The sequence below is a fragment of the Python bivittatus genome, unplaced genomic scaffold, assembly GCF_059951505.1.
Source record: "Python bivittatus isolate LINGU-HERP-01145 unplaced genomic scaffold, Pbiv_v1 ctg000020_np1212, whole genome shotgun sequence".
NCBI lineage: Eukaryota > Metazoa > Chordata > Lepidosauria > Squamata > Pythonidae > Python > Python bivittatus.
The window spans coordinates 71,393,279-71,419,740 of NW_028277030.1; the positions used below are offsets into that span (position 1 = coordinate 71,393,279).

At 38.0% G+C, this 26,462-nt stretch overlaps 1 protein-coding gene across 5 annotated transcripts in view; it reads right to left on the reverse strand.

Annotated features, from left to right (window-relative positions):
* The window catches only part of MAP7 (microtubule associated protein 7), a 99,148-nt gene that overhangs the window by 56,847 nt on the left and 15,839 nt on the right, over positions 1-26,462 (reverse strand). Inside the window, exon 1 of one of the 5 annotated variants that reach the window (XM_088141270.1) lies at positions 10,968-11,179. The exons of the other annotated variants lie outside the window; for them this stretch is intronic. Coding sequence (XP_087997396.1) covers positions 10,968-11,070 — 103 coding nt within the window. The 5' untranslated portion in view covers positions 11,071-11,179. Of the gene's footprint in view, positions 1-10,967; positions 11,180-26,462 lie in introns of those variants that run through there. 5 annotated transcript variants of the gene reach the window in all.

The following is a 26,462-nucleotide window of genomic DNA, read 5'->3' on the forward strand; positions in this document are numbered from 1 at the left end:
ACATTTATTTTGAATTACCAAAAAAAAAAGAAGAAGAAGACAACTTAGCAGAAACTCCATAGTGAGATTTTGGACTTACTTAACTTATAACCTAAAATCTACATCAAACCTTAGTTTATAAACTGTATATATCTGGGTGTGCGTATGTGTGTGTACATGTTTGGTGCCTTCAAGTCAGATTTTTGGAAGTGGTTTGCCCTTGCCTTCTTCCTAATGCTAAGAGTGACTGGCCCAGAGTCACCCAGCTGGCTTTGGGCCTAAGGCAAGGCCAGGAGTTTTAGCCTGGTGCCATTAAACACTACACCAAACTGTCTCTCGTGTTCATGTCAGCACATTTAAAACATGTTATTAGAAAAGTGTCATTTTCCTAGAAATTCAGCAGTTAGAAATTGTGTATTTTGGTGGTTATACAAAGGCTGCTATTTTCAAGGATTCTTCCTCCTTGAAATTGCAGTCCTGTAAAATATAGCCTACAGTGGTTGGTGTTCTTCTCCTCACCCCCTGTAAGTCTCTGGAATGGTTTGAGGTAAGGAAGACTCTACAGAGGATGGAGAAAAAAATACATTGTATGATCTTGCTCATGCAACACTTTATATCATTCAAACTAATTTTTATGTAAATTTATGTGCTACAAGCATAAATTAACTCAGAAAATGCAGAGTGCATCTCCAAGCATTTATGTCTTTATCTTTTATTGTAATATATTATATAGATATTGGAATCATTAAAATTGAATGCATTTTTTTTCCACCAGCGGGCTCAGGAAATGTAAAACTCATCAATAATGTCAGGTACAAAAACACCACAATCAAAGACATACTTTGTCTATATACAAATAAAACTAATATATCTTCATTTTATGCTATCAGAAACAAAGACTGAAATAAATATTTGATGAGGCTGCTCTGAAAACAAGCAAAATGGAACATACAAACTCCTACAGTGTCTTTGTTATTCATTCACAAGCAAATCTGCCAAAAAGAAAGGAAAAGCAAGCATATCGGAATGTTGTTTCATCAATATTATCACAGAAAGATTACCAGAGGAACTACTTTGATGTCAATTATTTTACTCATAACTTCATAGTAATTATTTTACTAGGTTTACACTGGAAATATTTGCTGGTAACATCTCATAATACTGGTGTGATAAAATGAAACTCGTAATTGCAGTAGAAATAGAGCCTGGGAAAAGTGGAAGGAAAGAGAAGAAGAGGATGACCAGCAGCAAAGTGGATGGACTCAGAGACCTGAAAGAACAGGTTAGAGATATATTGTCATGGAGAAAATCTATCTGTATGGTCACTAGGAGCTGAAAACAACTTGATGGCCCATAATCCATCAATCAATTGCAGTAGAACAGTTCAAGACTGCATATTCATACCACTATTAAAAGTGTTTGGAAGTGTTCAAGGCCTTCATTTGCCTTATCTATCCATATAATCCATGCACAGAGAGGCAGGAGAAGGGGGCAACTGAGGCTGAAAAATACTGCCTTACCCAAGTCCATCTATTTGGTTTATGGGATTTGAAAGCTTTGAACCAGTATCTCCAACTATGATGCCACCCTAGCTCTCATCCACCCATCCTTTCATACATTCATTCAGTGCTACTTCCATTGTTCCACACTCCTTGAATCATATATAAAGGAACCACATTAAAGTCAGAATAAATGACACTGATTTGCCATAGATGATCAGCCCACCAGAAGCTCAATGCTTGCGTGGGAAGAAATGTTACTACATGTTATACGGAATCTATCTCTGATAGAATGGAAGACACTGTACTGAAGTGTCTCATTCATTTCTAATATACAGTACTAGAGTGGTATTTGAAGACACATAATACTATCAGTCCCATACAAATCTCTAAAATTCTCCCAGTAATTTCTTAATTTTAGTTTCATCCCATCCATTTCATCACTTGCATTTTTCACTTATTTTCTTTTCTTCCATGTTCATTTCCCCCCAAAATCCACTCTTGACATTAACAAAAAATGGTCTGTCTCACATCCAGAACCTCTCAGCACCTTTATGTCCTTCACTAGTTATTTATTTATTTATTTATTTATTTATTTATTTATTTATTTATTGAATTTGTCACCACCCATCTTGTTAAACAACTCTGGGCAGTTTACAAAACAATTAAAATCAATTAAAATTACAATATTACAATAATAAATACAAAATAAAAAGATCCAAAGTAATTGGTGATCATTCAGGGAGTGTCATCGAGGTACTAGCCACCCCCAGGATTGGGTAGAGTTGTTATACCCCCACACAAGCTGGCAGAGCCAGGTCTTCAATTTTTTTCTCGAAGGCTGGTAGGGTAGGGGCGTGCCGCACCTCTGGGGGGAGAATGTTCCAAAGGGTGGGAGCAACGGCACAGAAGGCTCTCCTCCTGGGCCCTGCCAGTCAACATTCTCTCACTGATGGGACCAGCAACATGCCCTCTCTGCCTGACCAGGTGGGACGGGTTGATGTGATGTATCATATCATAAATAATCAATCAATCATGCTTTGATATTATATGTATTCTTTTGCCATATGCTTAAATCACATATTTGATACATTTTTGGAAATAGATACTAACCTACCATTCTCATTCATTCTTGGATCTCCAATGTACCAATCACTTTTTTATGTATTGTCTCATCTTTTTTCCCTGGATTGCATTTGGTTAAAACATTTCTTCTGGACTGCATTCTGTTAGAACATTGAACAGTTTCCCCCAAATGTTACACCCACAATATGACACTAATTCATACTTTCATTCATAATTAAATCTATACCTTCAGTTGTAGGCAGTCCTTTCATTCATAATTAAATCTACACCTTCAGTTCCCTGCAGCATATATTCATCAGCTCTACTCCATAAGATCACACCATTTATTTAGCTCTATTATATCCTTTCCCTTTTTCTTAGTTCAACAGACATACAACATATCAATTTTTCTTTTTTAAAATTTCATTTGTTATTCACACCTTTTACTATAGGCTCCTCTTACATTCCAGGTTGCAGTAATCAACAAAAGACCCACAGAGTTTGGTCAATTGAGGCTTTCACACAATGCTTTTCAATAAGATAACAATGTAAATTTTTTATTGTATGCTGCCTAGAATAACTTTTTCGTGAGATGAGAGGCCATATAAATATGAATGAATGAATGAATGAATGAATGAATGAATGAATGAATGAATGAACGAACCAACCAACCAACCAACAAACAAACCAACCAACCAAGGTTACCAGCCATAGGACTCATCCACATGTCCTGCTTATTACAGTACAAAGACACTCCACTAATCATTAGTAGTGCACTTTTCCACAATACTGCCTCCTTCTCATTACAGACAACTGAGACAGTCCAAAATCAACTTTATGTGCTACGATGTGGAAGTAGTGTGTACGTATATTCTTATCCTAACACTAAACTCCCATGTGGGCAATCTACGGCATGTGGAGGAGGAGCCTTAGGATGATGCAATCTGTGAGGCATTAGTTGGCCTGGTAGATCTGCTGTGGGCCTGCCCCATTCTGTCTGGTCACTCAGCTCTGTGACCATTCTGCAGTGTTGTTTTGACTGCAAGGTAAGTCAGAACTCTGGCTTCTGCAGCCACTTTATTCCATGCTTTTTGTAGGGAAGGCTGATCTATCAACCTACAGTGGTCACTGCCTTGGGAGAGAGAATCACTTTCACACATATCAAAAACTATTTCTTAAATTTTGACTCTTTAATAACACTTATTCAGAAGTTGTACATGAGGTGCACAAATCCATACAACCACAGCCAAGAGACATAAAACTCTTTGCTGTCATATAGTGGTTGAAAGATTGGCAGGTTGGTAAGCATGGAGCAGCAATGGTAAATTGTATGTGCTGATGTAATCTATTCTACCTTCCCAGTGCCTCCTTCTGACAATCACATTGAATTATGAAAGCTATGAATACTATTACTAGGAGCTAGTCTTCTGAATTCCTGCGTACCTGAAGGTGCTTTGAGGTAAATGTATCTGTACATGAAATAAACCAATACATGTTCTAGAACAATTAATCTGCATCTTTCACAGCTTCAAATAGACCTCAGTATGTTTGAGAAAATGTTACACTCTGTTCAGACGGATTTATAAGGAAAGCATGATGGATAAGATGGTGCTACATTTGCACATGAACTGGGGATGCACATGAATTGGAACCATTTTATGTATACTTGATTGGCCGGCAAGGTTTTCTCCTTACGAGTTGGCAAAAAAGCAAGAGATGGTCTGTCAGTTCCAGTTTGGATGATTCAGCATGCTAGTAAATGCCAAGTGACTCAGAGTACATTCACACACCACCTTTCAATCAGAAGCAGGTTCAGCAGGCTGAAAGTGCTTGGAATCCTCCTCCTAGTGCTGGGTCATTCCAGGAGAAGTGAGCACTATGACTTCTGCCCTAGCCCTGTGGAGAGTAACATGAAAGACAAAGGAGAAGATACAAGCCACCCATTTCCGTACACTCCAAACATTTAGCAAAGACAAACTTGATCCTCCTTAACTTGATCCTTTGATCATCCTTGATCCTTTCTTTTGCACTAGAAAAGAAGCAAGGGTTTCTTCAATGGAAAGTCATCAAGTCAGGCTTTGAAACAACTGAGTAAACAAGTGTTTTTCAGAGATGCTGAGAAATAGAATCAGGAAAATAAAGCGTAACAGTGCAGTCCTTTACATACTTATTCAGGTATCCATGAAGCTCACTGGGTCTTGTCAGTTTAGATTTTCCCTTAGGCTTTTTCACACTTGGTGATTTTGTTTTATATACTTTAACTTAAAAAATTGAAAACCTTGGGATATTGCTAAGTAAAGCACTAGTCTCTAACATTCGTTTAATATGTAAGAATGCTTCTGGACTATATACATAGGCTGCTGTGTTTTCTCTGACATGACAGGGTTTTAGCCTACAGATCTAATCAGAAATCTGGCATTTAGATAACAGCCCCATTCTGCCCAGAGAACTCCATGGCCATGCCTAGGCACGGAGGCCAGAGACTGCAGCTGTGGGTGCCAGGTGAGGCAGGGAACAGCAGGAAGCCTCTGGTAGGGGAAACCCAATGCTTAGATCATAGGTGGAGAAAAGGGTGGCTCTGAGCAGGTCTGCCCTGAATTGCAACCATTGACACTTCAGAAGGAGCACCTAGGAACCTTTGCAATCACCTTGATTTTCAGGATAATTCAACCTTCCCTCTCCTGGAGCCTCTAGGTAGGTTTCATTATTGCATCCATCATACCCAGACACCACAGCCATTCTATCCACCTAGCATGGTCCCAGTAGGATTCTACTAACATGATGAATTATTGTTGGAAGCAGTGGTTCCCTGATTTGGAGAACATCCCTGAAGTAGAAATGGATTTGCTTATTACTACAGGAAAAGAAACAACTGTAGGACTGCACCTTGAGTCTCAACTGCAGGCCTCCAGAATAGGAAATTATTGCAGTTCATGTCTTAAAGATGCAGTAGCAGACATGATATAAGCCCCATCGGTATTCTTACAAAGCAAAAGGGTGGTTGGTTGCAGCTTAGTGTTTACTCTGGAAGTTTGCCCACTGCAAATTTGGAATTTTAAAAATAAGGTGTGATTAGCACAATTTTGAGAGCATAAAATGGGGGTAGCAGGGAGATAACAAGGTACAAATCACCTATTTACCATAAAACAGACTAGTATGTTTTTTTCCTATATTGGCTATCTTTGCATTGTACAGTTGAAGTATCTTGTGTTTTTCTTTTCTTTTCTTTCCTTCTTTCTGGGGTGAAAGAATCCCTGGAATTTAAGTATAAAACTCAACAAAAATTACATGTACGCTGTTCAGAAATTGGAAGGAGTAGTCATCAAAAGACATTTCCTCTCTTGGTTACACACATAAAGCTGTCTTCCCCAACCTGATGACTACCACATGTGTTTGCATGACTACTACTCATGAAGATGCAGGAGAATGGGAATTATATTCCAAAACATCTGGAAGATGGAGAAAGCTGCTTGAAGTGAAATAAACCTACAACCTTGGCATCAATGTGTAAAGTTATTCAGAGCATGCTGCTGTCTCCTGGTTTACTCATCTGCTTTAGGCTTTCACATTATTGAAACTAGATGCTATTGGAACATAGTGCCCATTGTAGTGCCAGGAACTTCAATTAGTGCAGTTTTATGGTACAATCAATAAGCAATATAGGTAGTCCTCACTTAACAACCATTCATTCAGTGACTGTTTGAAATTATGGCATTGAAAAAATGGACTTACAACCCCTGCCCGAAAATACAGCCGTTGCAATGCCCCTGCAGTCATGTGATCAAATTCAGGTGCTTGGCAGCCCGCACGTGCTTATGATTGCAGAGGCACTGCAACTCCCCCATCCGCCTATCTCCCCACATCTATGCCCCCCATCCGCCAATCTCCCCCCAACAGTGCAAGGCAGTGAAGGCCAGTGGTGTGGAGCTTGAAGTGCTCCATCATCAGGCATTTTCCCCTTAACCCTAGCATGTGGGGGCTCCTACAAGTTTTGTTACTTTTTGGCCAATTAAAAAGTAAATTACCCACCCATCCCCCCAAAAGGGGGAAAAATGAAAAAAAAAATCTATAGGCACCTCCTAATCCTGAACACTGTTACCTTTCTTCATTCTCTACTTTGGGAGTCAAACCAATCTGATAAAAGATAAATAAGATCAAACTTAATTTTAAAAAAGAACAAATAAGAAAGAATATAAAATTAGCTTTAAATAGTCACATACAAAAGCATTCAGTGGCAAAGCAGATCAAAATATAGTGCTGTTCAAACCATAGATCATGACTTAAAAGAATCTTCCTATACAAAAAAATGTAATGGAAAATACAACTCTGGGCACATCATAAAATGAAACTGGCCTGCTCTGAATTTAGAGACAATTCTGTTGCACAGACCTTCCACATTGCATAAAGACACAGTTATTGATCTTGTACCAAGGAAACAAATACCAAAGACAAAATATTAGAGTTAAGTACACAACATCAAAATTAAAAATTAATCATACTCAGTATTTCTAGGAATTTTTTTTTTAGATAGCCATTTTCCTAAAACAGATTTTCTTCTGTCTCAATTATCCCCAGATTTCTCTTCTAGATGCCTGGAGATTCTAGTCAATTAATTCTGAGGCTGCTTGGGAAATAGAACAAACCACATTTCTCTTTTTAGCCTTGGTTCCCCCCTTTCTAAAAAGGCAACCCTTTTTCTATCTTGCAGCAAGGGAAGTATTTGGGGGTAATCTCTCTACATCCTTGAGTCATGCCTCAGCTTGAATGTGGAGATACAGCTGGTTGTCCATGAATATGGGGTCGGGGCTTGCCTGCTCATTCACTACAGTATAGAATTATTCCAGCATGTGAACTGCCAACTATGTATTGAAGTGGAACAAATATAGCACAATTTTACCATCTCATTTGCTGCTTGTAAGAGTAAGGGTATTACTGCAAGGCTGTTTTGGATTCAGCTTAAAAACATAACTACAGGCATGAATGAACTACTTATTCTTCTTCATAAGCATAGGATTTCCTCAGGGCAAAGGCACCTGCAATGAACTTACTCTTCACATAGTATATTTATTTGCTTGCTTGTTTTACAAATTTCTAGGCTATCCTAGCTCCCAACAGACTTTGGGTGGTGAACAATACAACAACAACCATACAATTAAAATAAACCAATACTAATACACTAAAATTCCTATTTCAAATAATGACATCTCCATTCAGGGTGGGCAAAAGGAATGATGGAATTAGATCATTTTAAACTATTTAATGAAAAATCAGGTGCATGGAAGGCTCACATCCCTCTGTGCAGAGAGAGTTCCATAAAGTGGGGCTACCGCTGAGAAGACCTCCCACCTTGTCCATACACCCCGTCAGAAAGTGTGGGGGGGGGCTCTCAAGGGGTCCTTCCGTGATAATCAAACTAGATGGGTAGATTCTATCCTATTCTACTTTAGATTTTTAAGAGATTCATTGTAAGAGCCACAGTACCAGGGACAAGCACTTTTAATTTAATTAAATACTGGTAAAGGGAACCACTTTTTTACTTTAAAGTGTTTATTTTGTTTTAAAACACTTTGATGCTATTTTATTTTAAAACACTTTGATGGTACCTCCTTCTAAAATGGACAAGCAGTTCCTTGCTTTGAGCAAAATCTGCCAAAAAAAATAGCAGCAACAATCTTAAGTCTGAAATGATTAAAATGAATAACATAAAATAGATTAGGTCAGAGGCTCCCAAACTTTCTCGGTTCATAGTGCCCCTCGTGGTTCCCAAACTGTGCATTGCGGTGCCCTGGGGCATCTCAGCTAACTCAGTAACAATCCGTTTATTAAATGGTAAAATATCCCATGGTGTCCCTGTGAGATTGTTGCAGCACACAGTTGGGAACCACGGGATTTTACAAGAATCTATGGAACTATTAACAATTTGTCTTATAAATAATGACCAAAGGCTGGCCAAAATGAGTTTAAAATTAAACCTGCAATTATTTACACACTTGACTGAGACAGAAAGAAAAGTGTAGAATCATTCTTATGGTCCGTTGAAATGAACGCAAATTTAATGAGAAAAAAGTTTCATCAAATTAAACTTCTGAGTAAGTTTAGTTAGGATTAGGTACTAAGCAGTTAATTTACACTGCTACTTTATTCACTGCAGTGCTTCTATTGGATTGTAGCCAGTATTCCTTGTTTCCGTAGGCAATGGTCAGGCTCTGCAAATATCCCTGTTTCATGGAATAAACAATGTACTAAACAACACAAGCTGTTTCAATTTCCCCTAAACCAGTAACCTGGTTTATTTATTTAGACTGTTTGCATACACCATGATAACCAAGGTCCCCTGGCAATTTCTGTGGCTGTTTTTGGTATCTGGTACACTGAGTTAAGTCACTTTTGCCAGAAATAAATCTTCAAGAGAGCAAAAAGCCTCAAGTGTGCATGGATAGAAATTGAGACCAACTGAGAAAGATCTGAGTGTAGTTCGAACTTGTTTCAGACCTGGTTTTGAAGTTAGGCCTCTGTGTCTCCGACAATAAATGGAGCTGTTTAGCATTTGCATGGCTAGGTTATCATTTCAGCCACAATTTTCAAAGCATAGCATTATTGAGATCTGGGGTAACTAGCGGGCTTTCTACTCCCACTTATCAACTTGCTATTCTTTCCTAATCTTTTATTACTTCCATTATGATATATTGTTTTCAATATTTTGTACTGTTTTCAATATTCATGCTGGAATCAGTATTCACTCTGAAAAAGAAGTTGGAAACTACATGGGGATTAAATATAGTGACTTTTCACATTCAGACAGCATAGACAAAGCTGAAACAAAAATGAGGCTGATGTCTTAACCTACAGCCTATTCCAATGAAATATTTACTCACTCACTAAACCAGGGTTCTGCAAAGTGGTCAATATCGACCCCCAAGAGTTGATGGGACTATCCATTATTGTTGTTATTATTTGTGAGTACTATTAATTAAAGTAGTATGCATTAAATTATTTTCATATAATAATTGTTTGGGGGTCAATGAACAATCTGGAACTTCATGAAGGGGTCGATCAGCTGAAGAGTTTGGGGACCCCTGGACTAAACTATACCTACTTGCTCCATTTCTACACTGCGCAAACTGTTGGTATGTACATCAGTCATAAATAATGAAGAGATAGAGAACTTGTTGTGGGGAAAATACCCACTACTTGGTTATTATTTTCTAGAAGTCCTTTGCTTTACACACTTTTTCTCCCACCTGATAGACTTTAAAGCATATAGTATAAATAATAATATTATCCCATATTAATGGCTGATGCAGATATTTGGCAATTGGTTAAAAAAGAGGTACTTCTATTTCTATCCATCATTTGTTTCCCTTTACTCCATGGAAGACTTCAGATTTGGATGGGCAGAACGAGGGAGGAACCCATTGCTCTTTTTCCTGGAGTCTCCCAGGTGTTAAGGACCCCTGGAGTTAAAGGAGTTAAAGAAGGAGGAGGAGGTTCTGCAGCATGAGGAAGAACATGATCCAAATTGCCTCTCTTCCCTTTCGTTAGCAGAAGTGCAGAGGAGATGCTAGCCTTGGCAAAAGCAATGACTGGATGCAGCTTGTCACTTTGGTTTTACCCAATTTTTTCAAGTGTACTCCTAGAAGCAGTAAACTCGAAGTTATAACAATGATTTATAATAATTGGATAAACCAGTGTTATCATCTTTTTTAAAATGAAGATAAGAATCAAATCAACCATGAATATTCGTTAAAGGTACACAGGATATCCTGTACTGACATTAGAGTTTTCTAGACTGTAATCTCTGCAAATAAACCAGGATTAGCCCCACAATGATACATTGCATGGAATAATCCTTTATTTCTATAAATACTGCAGAGCAAGAGGTCAGACTGGAAAGCATTTTGACTGTGATTCTGCTTGAAATCTTATGCCAAACCACATTACAATGCACTGACGTACACCGATCTCAGAGTGCAAGCTGTGTTTTTACAGAAAGACAGCTATTCTCTGAGTCCTCAGCTTCTGCATCCACTGCTTTGAAAATGAGTTTGTAATTTAGAGCTAATTTTCACAGCAGGATCAATAACTCATTGTTACACATCCTGGAGATAAACTTTAGAGCTAGAAAACAAACCTGGACTACAGGAGAGAAAGATTCATTTATATATATACAGTATACAGGTATATTCTAAGAACGTCTTTTTCCATCTAACTCCTGGAGCAAAAGAGCATGTACTGCATATAACTCTACAATATTCATTCTGAAGCAGCACAAAAATGAGAACGTTCCTGCAAAAAATTGCACTGGCTTAGTTTCCATAAGCACCATTCTGAAATCAGACAAAACAACAATTGTTTATTGATTATATAAACACCAGTTTAAGAACCTTTTGTCTTGAGATTAAAACATAAAAAGCACTTCCTTACCTAGTTTCTCTATTACAGCAGGTATTTCGGTCACATGTGCTTTTCCAAGCATCTCATGAGGCTCCATGGCTTGACCCATATCAGAGCTATGAGACTTTGGCATTACTTAAATCCATGCAAAAATGAGACCTGGCTGGAGGTAAAACAATCCACAAAAGAAGAACGGAAGGAAGGAAGGTTGTGTTGGCTATGCTATTTCAATAAAGTCAGGAGTGTACCAATGAAACATGGTTCTCCAAATCTAGAGCTGACCTCGTTTCTTAGCTCCTTGTTTGGTATCAGATCAAAATGGAGTTTATCTGTCACATACGTGAGATTATTTGTGGGGGCTGAGAAGGGGGGAAATCTACGGAGCCTTCCTTTCCCAGACATGTGCGTCAGTGCTCTGAGCAGCTTATCTGAAAGCAAGCTGAAGCAACTTGTTATTAATGGCAGTTTGTCTACCCCACTACTGCATTACTTCACATCTGAATTTGCAGGGCAATGTATGTTTCAACCTATTTAATCTTCGCTACTTTTGAGTAGCAGAATTGTAATCAGTTTTGGGAATGTTCCTCTCTACCACCTCTGCAAGTCAGTCATGCAGGAGAATCCAATTACAATTGTGGATTAACTTTTTCCTTTACACCTTTTTACTGGATCCTGTTTTAAATTGCTAATTTTAAGGGTGCTATTTGTGCTGCTAGGGAAATGAGGTTTCCTCAAAAGAGCACATCATAGCTTCAGCAGAAGCATACAGAACAGGAAAACAGTGCAGGGAGAAATAAATTATGTCCTTCAGTGCCCTAAATCCAATTTATGGCACACTCACTGTCAGGTGGTGGAAGAAAAAATACTGGAAGATCTTATCTTCAGTTTCTTATCTAATGTGGGTCCCAAGATACTTAAACATTAAGAATGTACATGGAAAAGTAGTCTAGCCACAGGAGTATTCATCCATGCTAGGCAGATAATGATCTTCTGTTGTTGTTATTGTTTAGTTTCCACTATCTTTAGACAATATTGTAGTAGCTCACTCACAACTGAAGTCCTGCTACGTTTAGTTAACTTTATTCCCGTCCCATCTCCTAATGAAATCCAAAACATATAATTGTTCTTACACAGGATGGTCACTGTGTCTTCTCTACCCCCACTCCAAACATACCGGCGGGGGGGGGCTCTTGGTTGTTACGTAACGGTCATATTTAGTCAACTGGGGACTCATTAAACATATAGACAAATAGAAGAAAAAGAAGGGTGTATTTCTTCTGGCTAGTAAATGACATACACAATGAACAACACGTTACTGCATTTCTGTTCAGTGCAGCTCCTTAGGAAAGAGACTTTTAGAGGTGAATATTTATATTACCAGAAGAAAGATTTCAATTTCCCTCTTCTCCTATGTTGCAAACATCCAGACAACTATTAGATGGCAGCAAAGAATTACAGTTCTCTGTATCTCTTTCCTCCCATCTAGTACTTGTCCGGTTTTCTGTTTCCTAGACCTTGCAGACCTAGTTTACGCAGTAATGGCAGGCTTCATGTGGCAGAGAAACAGCAGATCTTTCTCTTCTTCTCTCTGTAGGGAATGAAGTGTACAGGTGCTTCCTGTAGAGTCTACCTTCTTAATCCCACCTCTGTCATATGGAGAAGTATTTCTCTTCTAAAAAGCACGGAAGCCTGCATGATGAACACCAGTGTGAACAGATGTCCACGTGGAAGAGCTGTGCCATCTGTCACTTAGAAGCAGCTGTGAAAGGCAGGCCACTAATATTCACAGCTGGTTAGCCTATATGCCAGACAGGGCAGACATAGGGGAATATGCTGTTATATAAACAGAGACATCTCTTAGCCCTTCCATTTGGGGATGGAAATATTTTCATCCTTTTAAAATCAAGGTAGAAATTGCTGGACCAAGGCTGGACCAAAGTGGGGTTCTTTCCGTCTCTCCGGCGTGGGATTCCCAGGAACCAAGATAGGTTCGAGTAAAAAGAAGCAGGGTGGTTTTGCTTTCAAAAAAGGCTATTTCTGTAGAAGTAGGTAAATACATTCCAGACAGAAAGAATGCTGCATTTTATTTTTTGTTTCTGCTGCATTAAAGCTGCACTAATGCCTTACTGTCTCCTGTCTTTAATTTCTCTATGAAAGCCCAATATTTGTATTTCAGCCTTTTATGCATCTCTCAGATTGTGCACGAGGAAATAATTTCTCTTTAGAATCTTTTGTGATTTGGAATAGATACTTGAAATCCCATTCCTGTGTCTTGTACACTGAGTTTTTTTAACGTACAGCAGATTTTCTGGTCTATTTGGAGCACTTGAATTTCCCTTGAATTTTCCCTTCAAAGCTGCTGTTCTTCCACGATTTGCACAGCTCTTCATTTATTTCCTTTACCAATAAGTTGCCATTTTAATATATCAAATTAAAAAGAGTTATTTCTTTTACCTTTTCTTTAAATAAAAAAACCTCTGATTTTGTTTATCTCTTGTAAGTTTGGTCTGAAAGGCTGAAACCTCTAGTCTCATGCCTTGACCCTATAAGGCCAGGAAATGGCTTGATGGGAATTATTTTTTTTTTTAAATCCTTACCTTTTATCACAGAAAGGCAGCATAGGATGCAATTGCCCTCTCTCACACACACACTAGGTTTAGAGGGGGGATGCCTACATCCCCTAGAAGATAGGTGCTGGCAGCAGGAACTACCCAGTTGCTGCCCCCAAAGCAAGAGGGAGGGCCAGGGTGTGATGACCAAGAGAGCTTTAGGAGGGAAGCCTAGTCACTTATTCTATGGGCTCAGCTAGTGCTGAGAGAAGAGATCTTACATCTTTCCCTTAATATGTGAAAACGTTCAATAACCAGTTATCATCTGAATCAAGATATACACTGGCTGAAGATTGTTGGCTAACTTTGTAGTCTACTATATAACAATCCGTTCTGGGAACAAGCCACACAAGTAATCCTCACTGTAGCAACTTTTAATAAAACGGGGGGGGGGGCATTTAGTCAGTTCTCCATTCCCATTTATAAGCTAGGTTTCTGATCAAAATACAGATTTGATTCTCTCAAAGTTCACTTCTAAGTGAGCTATCATTAATGTTCTTAAAGAAATACTCATGAGTGTTTGTTTCTATTAAAGCTTTAAAACTCTGCCCTCTAATTTTTTTTTGGAGAGAGAGAGGAAAAACAAACACAAGCCGAACTAAAAGCAATACATTAATATATAATTGATTTAAATACAGCAAGGTAATTCAGCAGTGTAGGAATACTAGTCACTTGTTTGCCACAAAACCACAGCTTGGTTTTGCCCATATACTGACACCTTTATCTGAGGATTTCCCCATTCCCAAAATATCTGCCAGGCATTGGCAGTATACAAAACTGATAAATAAAAAACACAATCACCATCATGCTGAGCATACCATATTTTTGGCTCCCAAACCACAGCTCTCTGATAGAAAGGTTTGCTGAATCATGTCCATTATGCACTTAGACTTCAAACCTCACCCCAGCATGAATTAGCCTACACAGGAGACTTCCCAAACTTGTTTCCTTCCTGATGCCCTGGATAACAACTCCCCCAAACCACAGGGCATTAAAACAGTACAACTGGCAAGCATATATCATTATTTTTAAACTATGGTTACAATTCAGTTCTATCCACATGCATTCACTAAGTTCAAGGGATGGTATTTGATCTCAGTATCAAATTAATACTTGTTCCGCCAAGTACAATGTGTCAGTGAAATAAATAATTCTACCTAAGGTTTACAGTACAGTACAATTACAGTTAATTTTCTAAAGAGCTGTCAGGTTAATGTGTTTCTAATCAGAAACAAAATAGTTGTAATTGTATGTATGATGTTAATACTACACTGTGCAATTTTTAATTGTCTGAGTTACAGTTTTCAGATAAATGAAAAAAAGCCTAATTGATAATGTAGATACTCCCCAATGCTCCACATACAAAAATAAGATTAAGGCCAGCCTTTTTTAAAATAGAAAGGTCAATTATTTTTCAATGAGTGTGCATTTCTTTGCTCAATATAGCATTTCCAAACCATCTGCAAACATAAAACATTGTTCTTTGCATGTTGAGCTCATATGAACAGGGTTTAAATCTCTGACTTATATCAAAACAAGAAGGCAGGTGGCCAAGAATAGTTATTCATCTAGAAGACTAACTGTAGATTGTTGTCTTAGAACAGATAAATTAAGTCAAAGGGAGTGCTGAGAGCAAAGAAGCCTGGCCCTGTTAATAAGCAAGGATTTTCTTTTATTTTTTTTACAGTAGTTAAAAACTTCTTGGGTATGAAGTTGTTTCTGTTTGTGAGATTTTTTTAAAGCTTGCCAAGAATATTGTGTAGGATTTGTTTTAAGGTTAATGAATTATTGCAACAAAAAAAATTAAATAAAATGTACAAGCTGGTCGAGGGATTAAAGATACAGTATAAAGTATACATATACAATACAAGGAACTCAGAGTGTTGACAAAAGAAAGAACAAACAGTATAATTAACTGCTGTGATCAGGGACATCAGAAAGAGTGGCATGCACTGTTGAGCTTTTGAGAAATAATTGGTTTATGCTGGTAATCAGTTACCTCATTTTTGATGTGCATTATTTGTCCTTGGTTTAAAGTTGATACCTTATTTTTAATCTTGCTTTTATTTTATTATTTTTAGCTATTTGGAGGACTTTTTAAAAAAAATTAGAAAAGCAGATTTCGAATAAATTTTATTTGTCAAGAAATTGTACATAATTACACATATCATACATACATGACAATAAGGCAGTGTGAATACTTGCTGTCCAATGCAACAAATTATCCTACATTTGATTATTCTGAGTATTTTGCATAACCCACTCTTCCTGCTACAGGAAGAGGTGAAGAAAACAAATAAATGGCATCCCAGATGTTTAGCCCGTTCCTATTTCTATTTGCACTCTTAACATTTACCAGGAATTCCTCACATTTACTCAGACTCATTTCCTCACATTTACTCAGACTTTATACCCATTTATCAGGAGATAAGCTTCACTGAACTTAGTAGATTTCCCATAGGAATGTTAGGACTGAATCTTGCTTCAAAAATTTTAAATCTGTTATTCTCAGAAGCAAAATTCTTCAGCCAGAACTAAATTCTGTTCATTCAGTGTAACTTGTGGAATGTTGACAGCTTGAATGGATTCAAACCCACACTCAAATGACATTGGTTCCTACAGACACTTATGAGTTGAGCATGAATATCTGAATGAGATTTTTTTTGGGGGGGGGGAGGTATCAGCATTTAATGTAACTTTAGTGATGTCAAGTGGGAGTCTGGCCTTTTCCTATAGTAAAGATTTAACCAGTGAGGCCTGCCTGGATATATTGTACAACATCAAGGTAAACCTGTGGGACAAGAATAATCCAGAGTCATCCATTTCTCTCACCAGGAAACCAATCACTTTGCAATCTCAACGTGAGGGCCAGTACTTTGTGTTAGATTAGAGGTATAAAGCAAGAATGCTATTGTTACACCTTCTGCCTTGTTGTCCAGCAGCCTCTCTGACTGAGCAGGTAAAAGTGATCTTGAGTGAGGTACTGAAGAATCCTAGAACTTTGATTCCAGGCTGAAGACCCTGGAAATGAATTGACAAGACCTGATGGCTGCTTTGACAACCATGAAGCTGTCTCAGCATACAGAAGCCAGACACACTGTGCAGGCCAGATGTTTGATCTCATTTTTGCTTCTAAATGGCTGGATAGTGAACTGATGGTTAAAAGAGTATTATCTCACTGTTATTATTGAATTAGTTTCTAGTATAGTTTGGGTTGATTGCTGTTTCCCTCTATATGAATGCGGTACCAGTTAGGACAGTCTACCCTCAAAACGTTCTGGCATCAAGAGTGATTCCTGAATGCTTGAGGGATTTTCCAATGAATATTACTGGTGTTCTTGCTGTATCCTTAGCATTATTATGAAGTAGTGAGATATCTCCAGCAGGTGACAGAAGAGATCATTTAGAGGTTTGGAGTGAGGTATCATCAACATGGAGATGACACTTAACTCTAGCTCTCCTTTTTATATGAACCAGGAAAGGCGATAGAACTGATGGATCAATGCTTGTAGACTTTGCTAGACTGCATAAGAGCTAGTAGACTGAAGCTGAATCCCAATGAAGGTGGAAAATCTCTTGCTGGGCAGTTCTCATATCCAGGAACTGGCTGGGGTGGCACTTCCTATACAGGATCAAGTATAGGACCTTGGAGTACTTTTAGATGCCAAATTGTCATTGCAGGTACATGTGACCTTAGTGACCAGGACCACCTATACATAGCTTCAGCTATTTTTATGCAAAAATAGCCTGACCTGAGATTGGGAACCTCTTAATTATATTACTGTAATATGTAGGGTTGCCCTTGAAAAATGTCTGGAGATTACATCTGGTACATAACACTCATGTACCCACAATAATAATGTGAACTCAGAAGACAGCTGTGTGTTATCTTTGCTTGCATACTGTGTATGATCTTTCTAATTCCTACATTTGTCATATTAGGTTTTAACTATATATAAATAATGTTTACAATTCTACAGTTATTTGAATTTCAGTCATGTAACAAAACTCAGTGAACTACTTCCTTACTTATAATTCTAAAAGCAGATTGATATACAACATGAAAATCTACTCTGTCTACCAGGCCTCTGTGAATTTCCCCTCATGCAGACCAAATACACACACACAATTTTGTCAGAGTTATGTATGCAGCCAATATTGCTTGGAAAGTACTTTCAATAGTACTATAGAATAGTATATTCTTCCTACCTTTTTAGGTGCTTTTAGACATTTCTATTTCAGATACCATTAAGGCACAGAGAGAATCTTAGAATTGACCATATTATTGTGAATTCTAATAGAAGAGAATGTACTGTATGTAGCTCGGGGTTGAACTGTGGAGTTCTTGGTGCTCTCTTGGTTGTTTGCTTGCAGATGCTTCATCATCCAACTAGGTTACATCAACAGTGCTAGTGAGTGTGCAGCTTACCTATTTATATCCAATACCTTGTGAATTGTGTCAGTGATATTGTGAATTCCCTGTCAAAATCCTTCTAAGAATAAATGCAGGCAATGAAGATTGTTTCTTTTCAGACAAGCTTCAATATTATATATTTTAAGCTAACTCTAAAGAGGTATATGAGATTATCGTTGATTTTATATAAAAATGTATTTAGCATTTTGAGCAAATCTTTACCATGCTTTATTATTACTGTTTAAAACTGAGTAAGATGTACAGAATCAAGAATAGAAATGTAACAAAATGATAATCTTCCTGATTAGTAAAAAACCCCCATACCTAATAAAATATTTGAAGACTTATTTATCCTAATTATCCTTATTTTCCCAACAGCTCTATACTAGGCTGAACAGGTAATCTCAATTGCACCTTTCATTTCTTATTACTTCAACCACACAAGGAATTTGCACCAGTGTTTGCGGGGAAAAAACTAAAGAATCTTGTGTGACATTTTAAAGGAAAAGTTGGACAGAAATAAGAGACACAGCAATAACTGATTTAGAAGCTATCTTTAAACTGGTACTATCCCATAGTATAAGCTTTCATGGGTAAATGAGTCCAAATTATATCTGCAACCCAATATTTTCATATAAGTCTTGCAGCATTAAGTGTAGATATTGATCCCTGCACAAAGAAGGATCCCAGTACTTGCCAGGATTACAGTGGGATCAGATAATATTTCTCAAACTGAGCCCAAAGAGGAACTAAATTCTGAAGTGATCAAAGCTATAATAAATGTCCTATGATAAACCTGAATGTGTGAGAAATTCAGTCTACCTCTCTCAACAGGCAACCAAAAATCTCTCAGAATGTCCTTGCTAAAGAAATTTGTTCAATGTCCTATACATTTGTATGAAATAATATAATGGAATAAATATGGGAAGATCTTTCAAACTATAACTTTGGAGTTATATTAATCTTAATCACATTTATCTTACCCCATGAATGCAAAGGATTTCTAGACCACCTATCTAGATCTTTCATCAGCATAAAGATGGGATAAATTAAAATTTACCACTTGAGAAGGGCTCCTGGAAATGTTCATGTCAAGATAAAGAAGTCAAAAACATAACCTAAAACCCAAGTCCTTGCTCTTTTCTAGATTGTTACTGTGACCCAGTGTATCAAGTCTAATTTATTTCACTTTATAGTATAATCAGACAGGACCCCAAAGTTATGTAGTAATGAAAAAGCATTATAAATAGATTTTTCCAGCCTATTTATAAAACATAATATATCAGCATATAATAAAATGTTGTGATTTGTTCCCCCTCTATTACAATTCAATTGATATTTCCAGACTTTCTAATTATGCAGGCAAGTGACTTTAAAGCTGATTTAAAACAAAAAGAAGAAAGAGGGCATTCTTGGTATTGTCCTGACATAAACTGAATCAAGCAGAATGCATTAATAATTGCCCATGAGCCAGGAGTTGAAGAAATCCTATCAACTGAAAATACTGTATAAAACTGTTAGGAAACCTCTAATAAATCATAGCCTGCTTTAAAAACTGCCAGGAAACCATATGAAAAGCTTTTCCTGCATCCAAAGAAATTCTAGCTGCTGGATTTTATCTGTTTTCAATTAAAGCAGGAACATCAGTTTAAATGTTTCCAAGCAGCTAAGCTGCATTGAAAAAAAAATACAGATTGGTGGTGGTTCAGGTTTAGGATAAGACATATGTTAGATGCCTAAAAATTTGGTGTTGATTCCTAAGGAGTGGAATTTTCAATTCTAACAGTACTTCACGTAGGCCTTCTCATAAATGGGAGCAATACTGGAGCCATTCAACTTAGCATACACTTTACCTCTGCACTACAAACTTACATTGGAGACATGCCAGTCTAACATGACTTACCCCCAAGAAGCCTTAGGCATTGAAGTATGGAAAGGGAGCATAAAGATCCCTCACCCCAATCACAAAACTCAGAACTCCCTGGGAAAAAGGAAGGGCTTTGTACATCATCCTAATTTTCTACAATAATCTTACCTAAATTGGTGTCCTCCAAGTTTTGGGACTGTGGTTCCCAGAATTCTTAGACAGCATAAGTGTTGGCCGCATCTAATGTTCCAGACTCCAAACAACTGTAGATCCGTATTAGGAACAGTATGCAATTCAGATTCTTCTCAGTCAGTGGGGCAAGTTAGTGTTAGGGTTGTGTGTGTGTGTGATATCCTAAATGCTAATGGAAAGCTAGAGATTGCAACATTACACTGACTCCAGTCAATGTCCAGCCACCTTATTTTAGATAAGTCACAGAATGCACTTCCATCATGCCTTTTGTTTCAATAATCTCTGTTCATGTATTAGTACTATTTTGCTTGCTGGAGAATTTACCCTATCCAATTGATACTGAAACAACCTTTTGACCCAAACTTTTCTATTACACTGAAATGCTGAAGTTATTAAGCAGAAAAGAGCACCGTGAGGTGAGCAATCTTCCAATAAGAAGCAACCCTCAAGAAATAGTACATGTTGAATCATGCCAATGACCCTATTGATTTTGAATAAGTAGCTCCTGCTGAATTCAGGATAAGACTTTTGCAGAGCTCTGTCATCCTTAGATGAGATCCCAGCAAGTCACCCAGTGAGCTGTCAAGGTTTCTACTGAGGAATTCAGTGCAACCCTCCTATCACCTTTCATTTACCATATATGTATTGTGGGTATACTGTATATCCCCCCCCTTTTTTTTCCTTTCCTAATCCAGACAAAGTGGTTAGGTAGAACATCCATACTAACCATGCCCATGCTGCATCAAACACATGATATTTGGTTTTAGAGTCAATTAGGAAAATAGCTGGTCATTTGTGGAACAAAACAAACACTAGGCAAAGACTGCCCCAAGTCCCCTTTTTCTTATTCAATGAACAATATGGTGCAGTATGAGAGAGGACGTCACTTAGCTGCCTCCCCAGGGAGAAATTTTTAAAAGGTTCTTTAAAAGGCAAAGCACAGGAAGACAAACAAGAAATAAGTAAATGCCCATCCATACATGAAGTGAGTTTTTGTTGCTTAGCTGCTGGTTAGAAAAGTTTTTAAATGTGTGAAGCTATTCCTACTCAGCCCTTAATTTGGAGGTGGGGGACTTTGAGTCAGTCTTGACTCTTGGCAACTGCCTGGACCAGTCCCTGCATTTTCTCAGCAAGATTTTAGAAGTGGTTTGCCATTGCCTCCTTCCTAGGGCTGAGAGAGAGTGACTGGCCCAAGATCACCCATCTAGCTTCACATTTAAGGAAGGACTAGAACTCACGGTCTCCCAGTTTCTAGCCATTTGCCTCAACCACTACACCACAATGGTTCTCTCACCCCCTAATCACTAAGCACGTTAAAGCTGCTCATCTTTATTAAGGCTCACTTTTCCATGGAGTATGATTTGCATTGCTCATTTGTTATATCTGTAAAATGGACTGATTTTGTAGATGATCTCGCAACCCTGTCTTGGGGTACAGTATTGCTTTGTGTTGGAAACTTCCTTTCTGGCCTAAGCTTCCTTTCTGCTCTAAACACTGTTTCGGACAGCTTTCCAAGGCTACATTTTATTTACCCTTAGCCACACTTGTGTAACCGATGTATGAAAATATGACATACATCTACAGATCGTAATATTATTTCTAAATGCTGCAGTCACTTCTGCACATAGGTAGATATTCATAGCGTACGATCTCTTCCCTCAATATTGACTAGCCTATCTGCATTTTGAAAAAGAGTACTATGTGAACTAATATTTTGATAAAGCCTTGAAAAATCATTCCAATTCTTGGGTGCAGCACCAATTGTTTAGTTATCTAACTTCGTTTAATCCCAGATTTGAACCACAAGTGTGTACCTTTTTCTTAATGCAGTTTAGCTACTTGATAAAGCAGTGTTCTTAGTCAGATACTGCCTCAAGTCACTGGGGCTGTCACTGAGATAAAAAGTTTTGAATTATACTGTGCCGTTAACATAGTCTTTCAATACAGTTACCTTGTCCTTGAGATGTCTTAAATCGAAGAGAAGTTTGGAAACAAACAACCAAATTCAAGGTCCATCATTCAGTGCTGAAGCAGTGACAGCAGTGAGAGAAATAATGAAATCAAATGCTAACTTGCTCCTGCTGCAGCCTCCTCCTTTGCACAGCTCAGGATCTGTTGTGCAAAGTTCATGAGCTATTCGCATTGAATTTGGTCCCATACACAACTCCTTCTGCCAACACAAAAGAAAGTAATGTTGCAAATATACACAGACTCCCTGTTTTATGTTTTAATGACAGGTGCAGATTTGCGCACCAAAATGGAACAATGTTTTTCAGAAAGTCTTGCTGGTAGCTCCCAGTCCTCATGATCTCAAAAGATGAAGTATGGAAAACTACCCAAATGGCTCTGCGTCCTCATTCTGCATGAGGCCTTTGCTGTTTTATTTTACTTTCAGGTGGTGTCAGCTACCTCCAATTGGCATGTCTGCTGGCTCGTGAATTACGCCTCCAGCAAGATGGACAGAACGAAAGCATCAGCACGCTTGCAAACCTTTACGTTTCCAAACAAAAGGAAAGGGAAACTGAGCAATAGGGACATAGATCAAGTGCAAGAATGAAGGCTGAACCAAAGACTCAATCCTTCCATGAGCTACAACTGCGTAACGTGTTCCATCATGGACTGAATGTACCAGCCCTTGCTATGATCCTTATTTTGTACAGTAACAACCCTATCTGCCTTAATGCCATTTCCCAATTACTCAAATTTGCTTCGCATTTCTAATGTAGCTTCATATTAGCGTAATGCAATGATAAAATACACCTGCTTATCTAGATATTGTAAATTTTCCTCATGCTGTTTTTTTAAAAACAACGGACCTACACTTGCTTAAAGGTATGTTTTAAATTCAATCGTACACAAGGAAAAGTTCCATTACATTCAACGGAACTTGATTTGTATAGTTTTGTAGCATTAAAAGGGATAAGCGCTTTTGTGTGCTGCTACATTTTAAACCGAGATTGACAAACAACATACACTACCATCACAAGCTGAATTTTTGCTCTGCCATAGACTTCTGGAGTTGGAAGACACTTCAGCAACTAATGCATCAGCTCGATCTTGAAAGAGATATGGTGATCAGGTGATCTGCTGCAATTACCCCACTGCAAGAAATAATATTTGACTACCTTTGAGTTACTAGAATATAGTTCAATCCACTGGAAATATTTGCCTCATCAGCAGGTTGTTGCCCTTGCCAAGGATATGCACCAGCACTAATCCTGCCCTACCTTACCCCCAGGCAGGCTGTCTTGGTTTTTGTTTTTCTTCAAACAACACATGCATGTCTGTCCTCTATGTATTTTATTAATCCTTCATTTTACCATTAATTAATCCGCATACATTTTAATCCAATTGCAAAAACAGTGTGGGTGGGTGTGTATGTGTATACTTTTGCGTGTACAGTATTTGGAGGGTGTAGGGCGGCTATACAGATAGTCCTCGACTTAATTCATTTAACAACTGTTCAAAGTTACAATGTTGCTGAAAAAAGTGACTTACGACCGCCGCAGCATCCCTGTGGTCACATGATCAAAATTCAGGCACTTGGCAACTGGCATGTATTTACAATGGTTGCAGGATCCCAGGGTCACATGATCGCCATTTGCGACCTTCCCATGGGGCTTCTGACAAGCAAAGTCAATTGGGGGAAGCTGGATTTGCTTAACCACATGATTTGCTTAACGACATGGTTATTCACTTAACGACTGTGGCATAAAAGGTTGTAAAATCAGGCGTGACTCACTTAACAACTGCATCACTTAGCGATGGAAGTTCTGGTCCCAAGTGTGGTCATAAGTCGAGGACTGCCTGTATAGGCTTATTCTGAGTTCAAGCCAATTTTTTTCTGAGCTCAGTCTTAAAGAGATACATCTGTGTTTAAAGGGTAGTGACAGAGCTGTCAAACTATTTTTAGCTTCCTTAAAACATAGTATCTGTCTTCACCATTCTAAAAAGTTCATTTTAGAACTATGATTCAAAGTGTGTATGCATTGATTTAATTGTGATTCCCCATGCACATATCCACCTTGTATGATTTTACATGCTATTGCTTTTCTTTTAGATGTACTGGCATCTGCTTTCTCTCTTGTCAGTCTAGTTCAGTGTTTCTTAACCTTGTCAGCTTGAAGTTGTGTGGACTTGGCTTGTTCAGCATGGCTTGCTGGGGAATTCTGGGAGTTGAAGTCCACACATCTTCAAGTTACCAAGGTTGAGAAACACTGCTCTAATTAATCCTAGACTGCCCTTTGAAAAATTCTAGGATGAAACCACTTCTAAGAAGAGAATGCGTATCCAAGCATTCCTCTGGCTTACAGCAGCCAGAAAGGCCAAGCTGCAGACTATGTGCCAGAGGTACACACTTGGTTATTCAAAGGCTTTGTCAGTGTAATGAGGTTCAGAGAAAAGACATCCTTCATATTAATGAGCATCCACAAGGTACAGTCATTTATTTAGTCATTATCAGTTATGAGGGAAATGTGAAAACAGCAACCATTTCTCACTCACTGCTTTTGTGGGCTGTGGCATTTGGAATACTTGTGTCATCAAATGGCTATTAGGAATGGCCCTGTGGTTTCTGGTAGGATCAGCTTTGGCAGCAGCTTTCAATTCACTAACACCATACTGGAAAGACAAGTTTTGCCATGTTGTGAAAGGAGGGAGAGCTTTTAAAGAATAGAAAGGTACAGTAAGAGCTTTATGAGTAATTGAGTTAATGCTGTCTGTATGGGTGTGTCAGGGCAGAATAAGAACTGATTATGAAAAGAGACATCTATACTCCTTCAGAGGTTAAAAAAAGGTGCCAGTGCAGTTGGGCACTTTTCCAACAATGTCATCAATGTCTATTCCGACAATAATCACAATCCATATTTGAATTACAACAAAGATAGTCAAGTGAAAAATATTAAAGCAGGCCTTTCCCCCTTGGTGCCCTCTAGATGCACTGGACTTCCAACTTCCATAATCCCAGCTAACTGGTCATTTCAATTTTAAGGGGCAAACATTCTGTTGCTTACTCTATATCTATTCACAACGTGCCCTATATTCTGTTCTACATGCCCTATATTCTTTCTCAATATCCAGAAGGTTCGCTCAATTATTTTTCATGAATAAAGCTCTTTAGTTTACATCTCTTTATGCATGAATTTGGGAGTAAGTTCTATTGAATGAACATGGCTAAGACTGCCCTTCTAATCTCTGAATCCAATCCTCCAGGGTGCACTTATGCAAAATCTGATGAACAGTACAGTAAAAACAGCTATCAAGCTTCAGAAGATGAGAGACAATCACACATCTTCCCCTCCACATTTTCAGAACAATGAAAACTGCAAAATACACAACTATTATTAAAAGAAATCTCTCTCATCTTTCCAGAAGAACAGAATGAAGCTTGTGGTTGGAAACATCTTCATTGCCATGCAAACATCTTATGCTAACATCTCTGTAGTCATCACAGACATCCCTGCCATGCACCAAACTAAGAATAAAGAGACATTTGTGTTAAAAATCTCAAAGAGAAAACAAAACTAAAATCAATATTATGGTTTCCATACTGAACTTGTCCAGTCTCATTCATGTTTAAGGGATCTAGGTGTCAATTTATTTGTTTACAATCCATTTCAAAACAACAAGAAATTCAGATGCTTAAAAATGACAAAGGCCTAGCACAAGCTTGTTACTAAGTTGTTTTGGGTATAGATAGGTACATGGATATAACTTTGGCATGTTGAGATTTACAGAAGGATCCTTGAAACATGTCTGGAAAACAAATACATAACGATATGTATTTGGTTGGTTAAACATTTTTCTGGCCATCCAGAGGCAGAGAGCAACATAGAAATGAAGAGACTCTGTCCCATGTGGGAGTCATCCTGCATTTTATTTACTGTTTTCAGGATCAAAAAGCTGTGGTTTTTGTTTGTTTGTTTGTTTGTTTAGTAGCTCTTAATTCAGAGTAGTGTTGAGAGGACAAAAATGCCAATATTTGTGATCATACGTAATGGCATCCAAAATAAATGAATATTCCTTACATACTATGGAACCATAGATTTCTAAAATACAAGCTGCTTCCAGAGACAAATTAACAAAGTAAGCATTTTTAATTTTTTGCTTCAACTTTCATCATATAAAAGACTCCTAGCCAAAACAAACTTGTGACTAGCTTATTCAAATTGTTGCCAAGGATACACTGTGTGTATGCTACTTACGACTTCAGAAATAATATAAGCAACTTTGGGGGTGGGTAGGAAATACTACCATCAACCCTAAGGTTGGCTTATATAAGGGAGGGACTTATCAGATTCTCCTCCTGATAACTGATGGGATTACTGGGCATTTAAAATAGGTATCAGAAGTGGTGTATCAAAGAATGGCAAGCACAGTGATCTGAAACTTCAGTGCAGAATGAATTTTAAGGATAGTTTTGACCTAAAATGATCCAGCACACT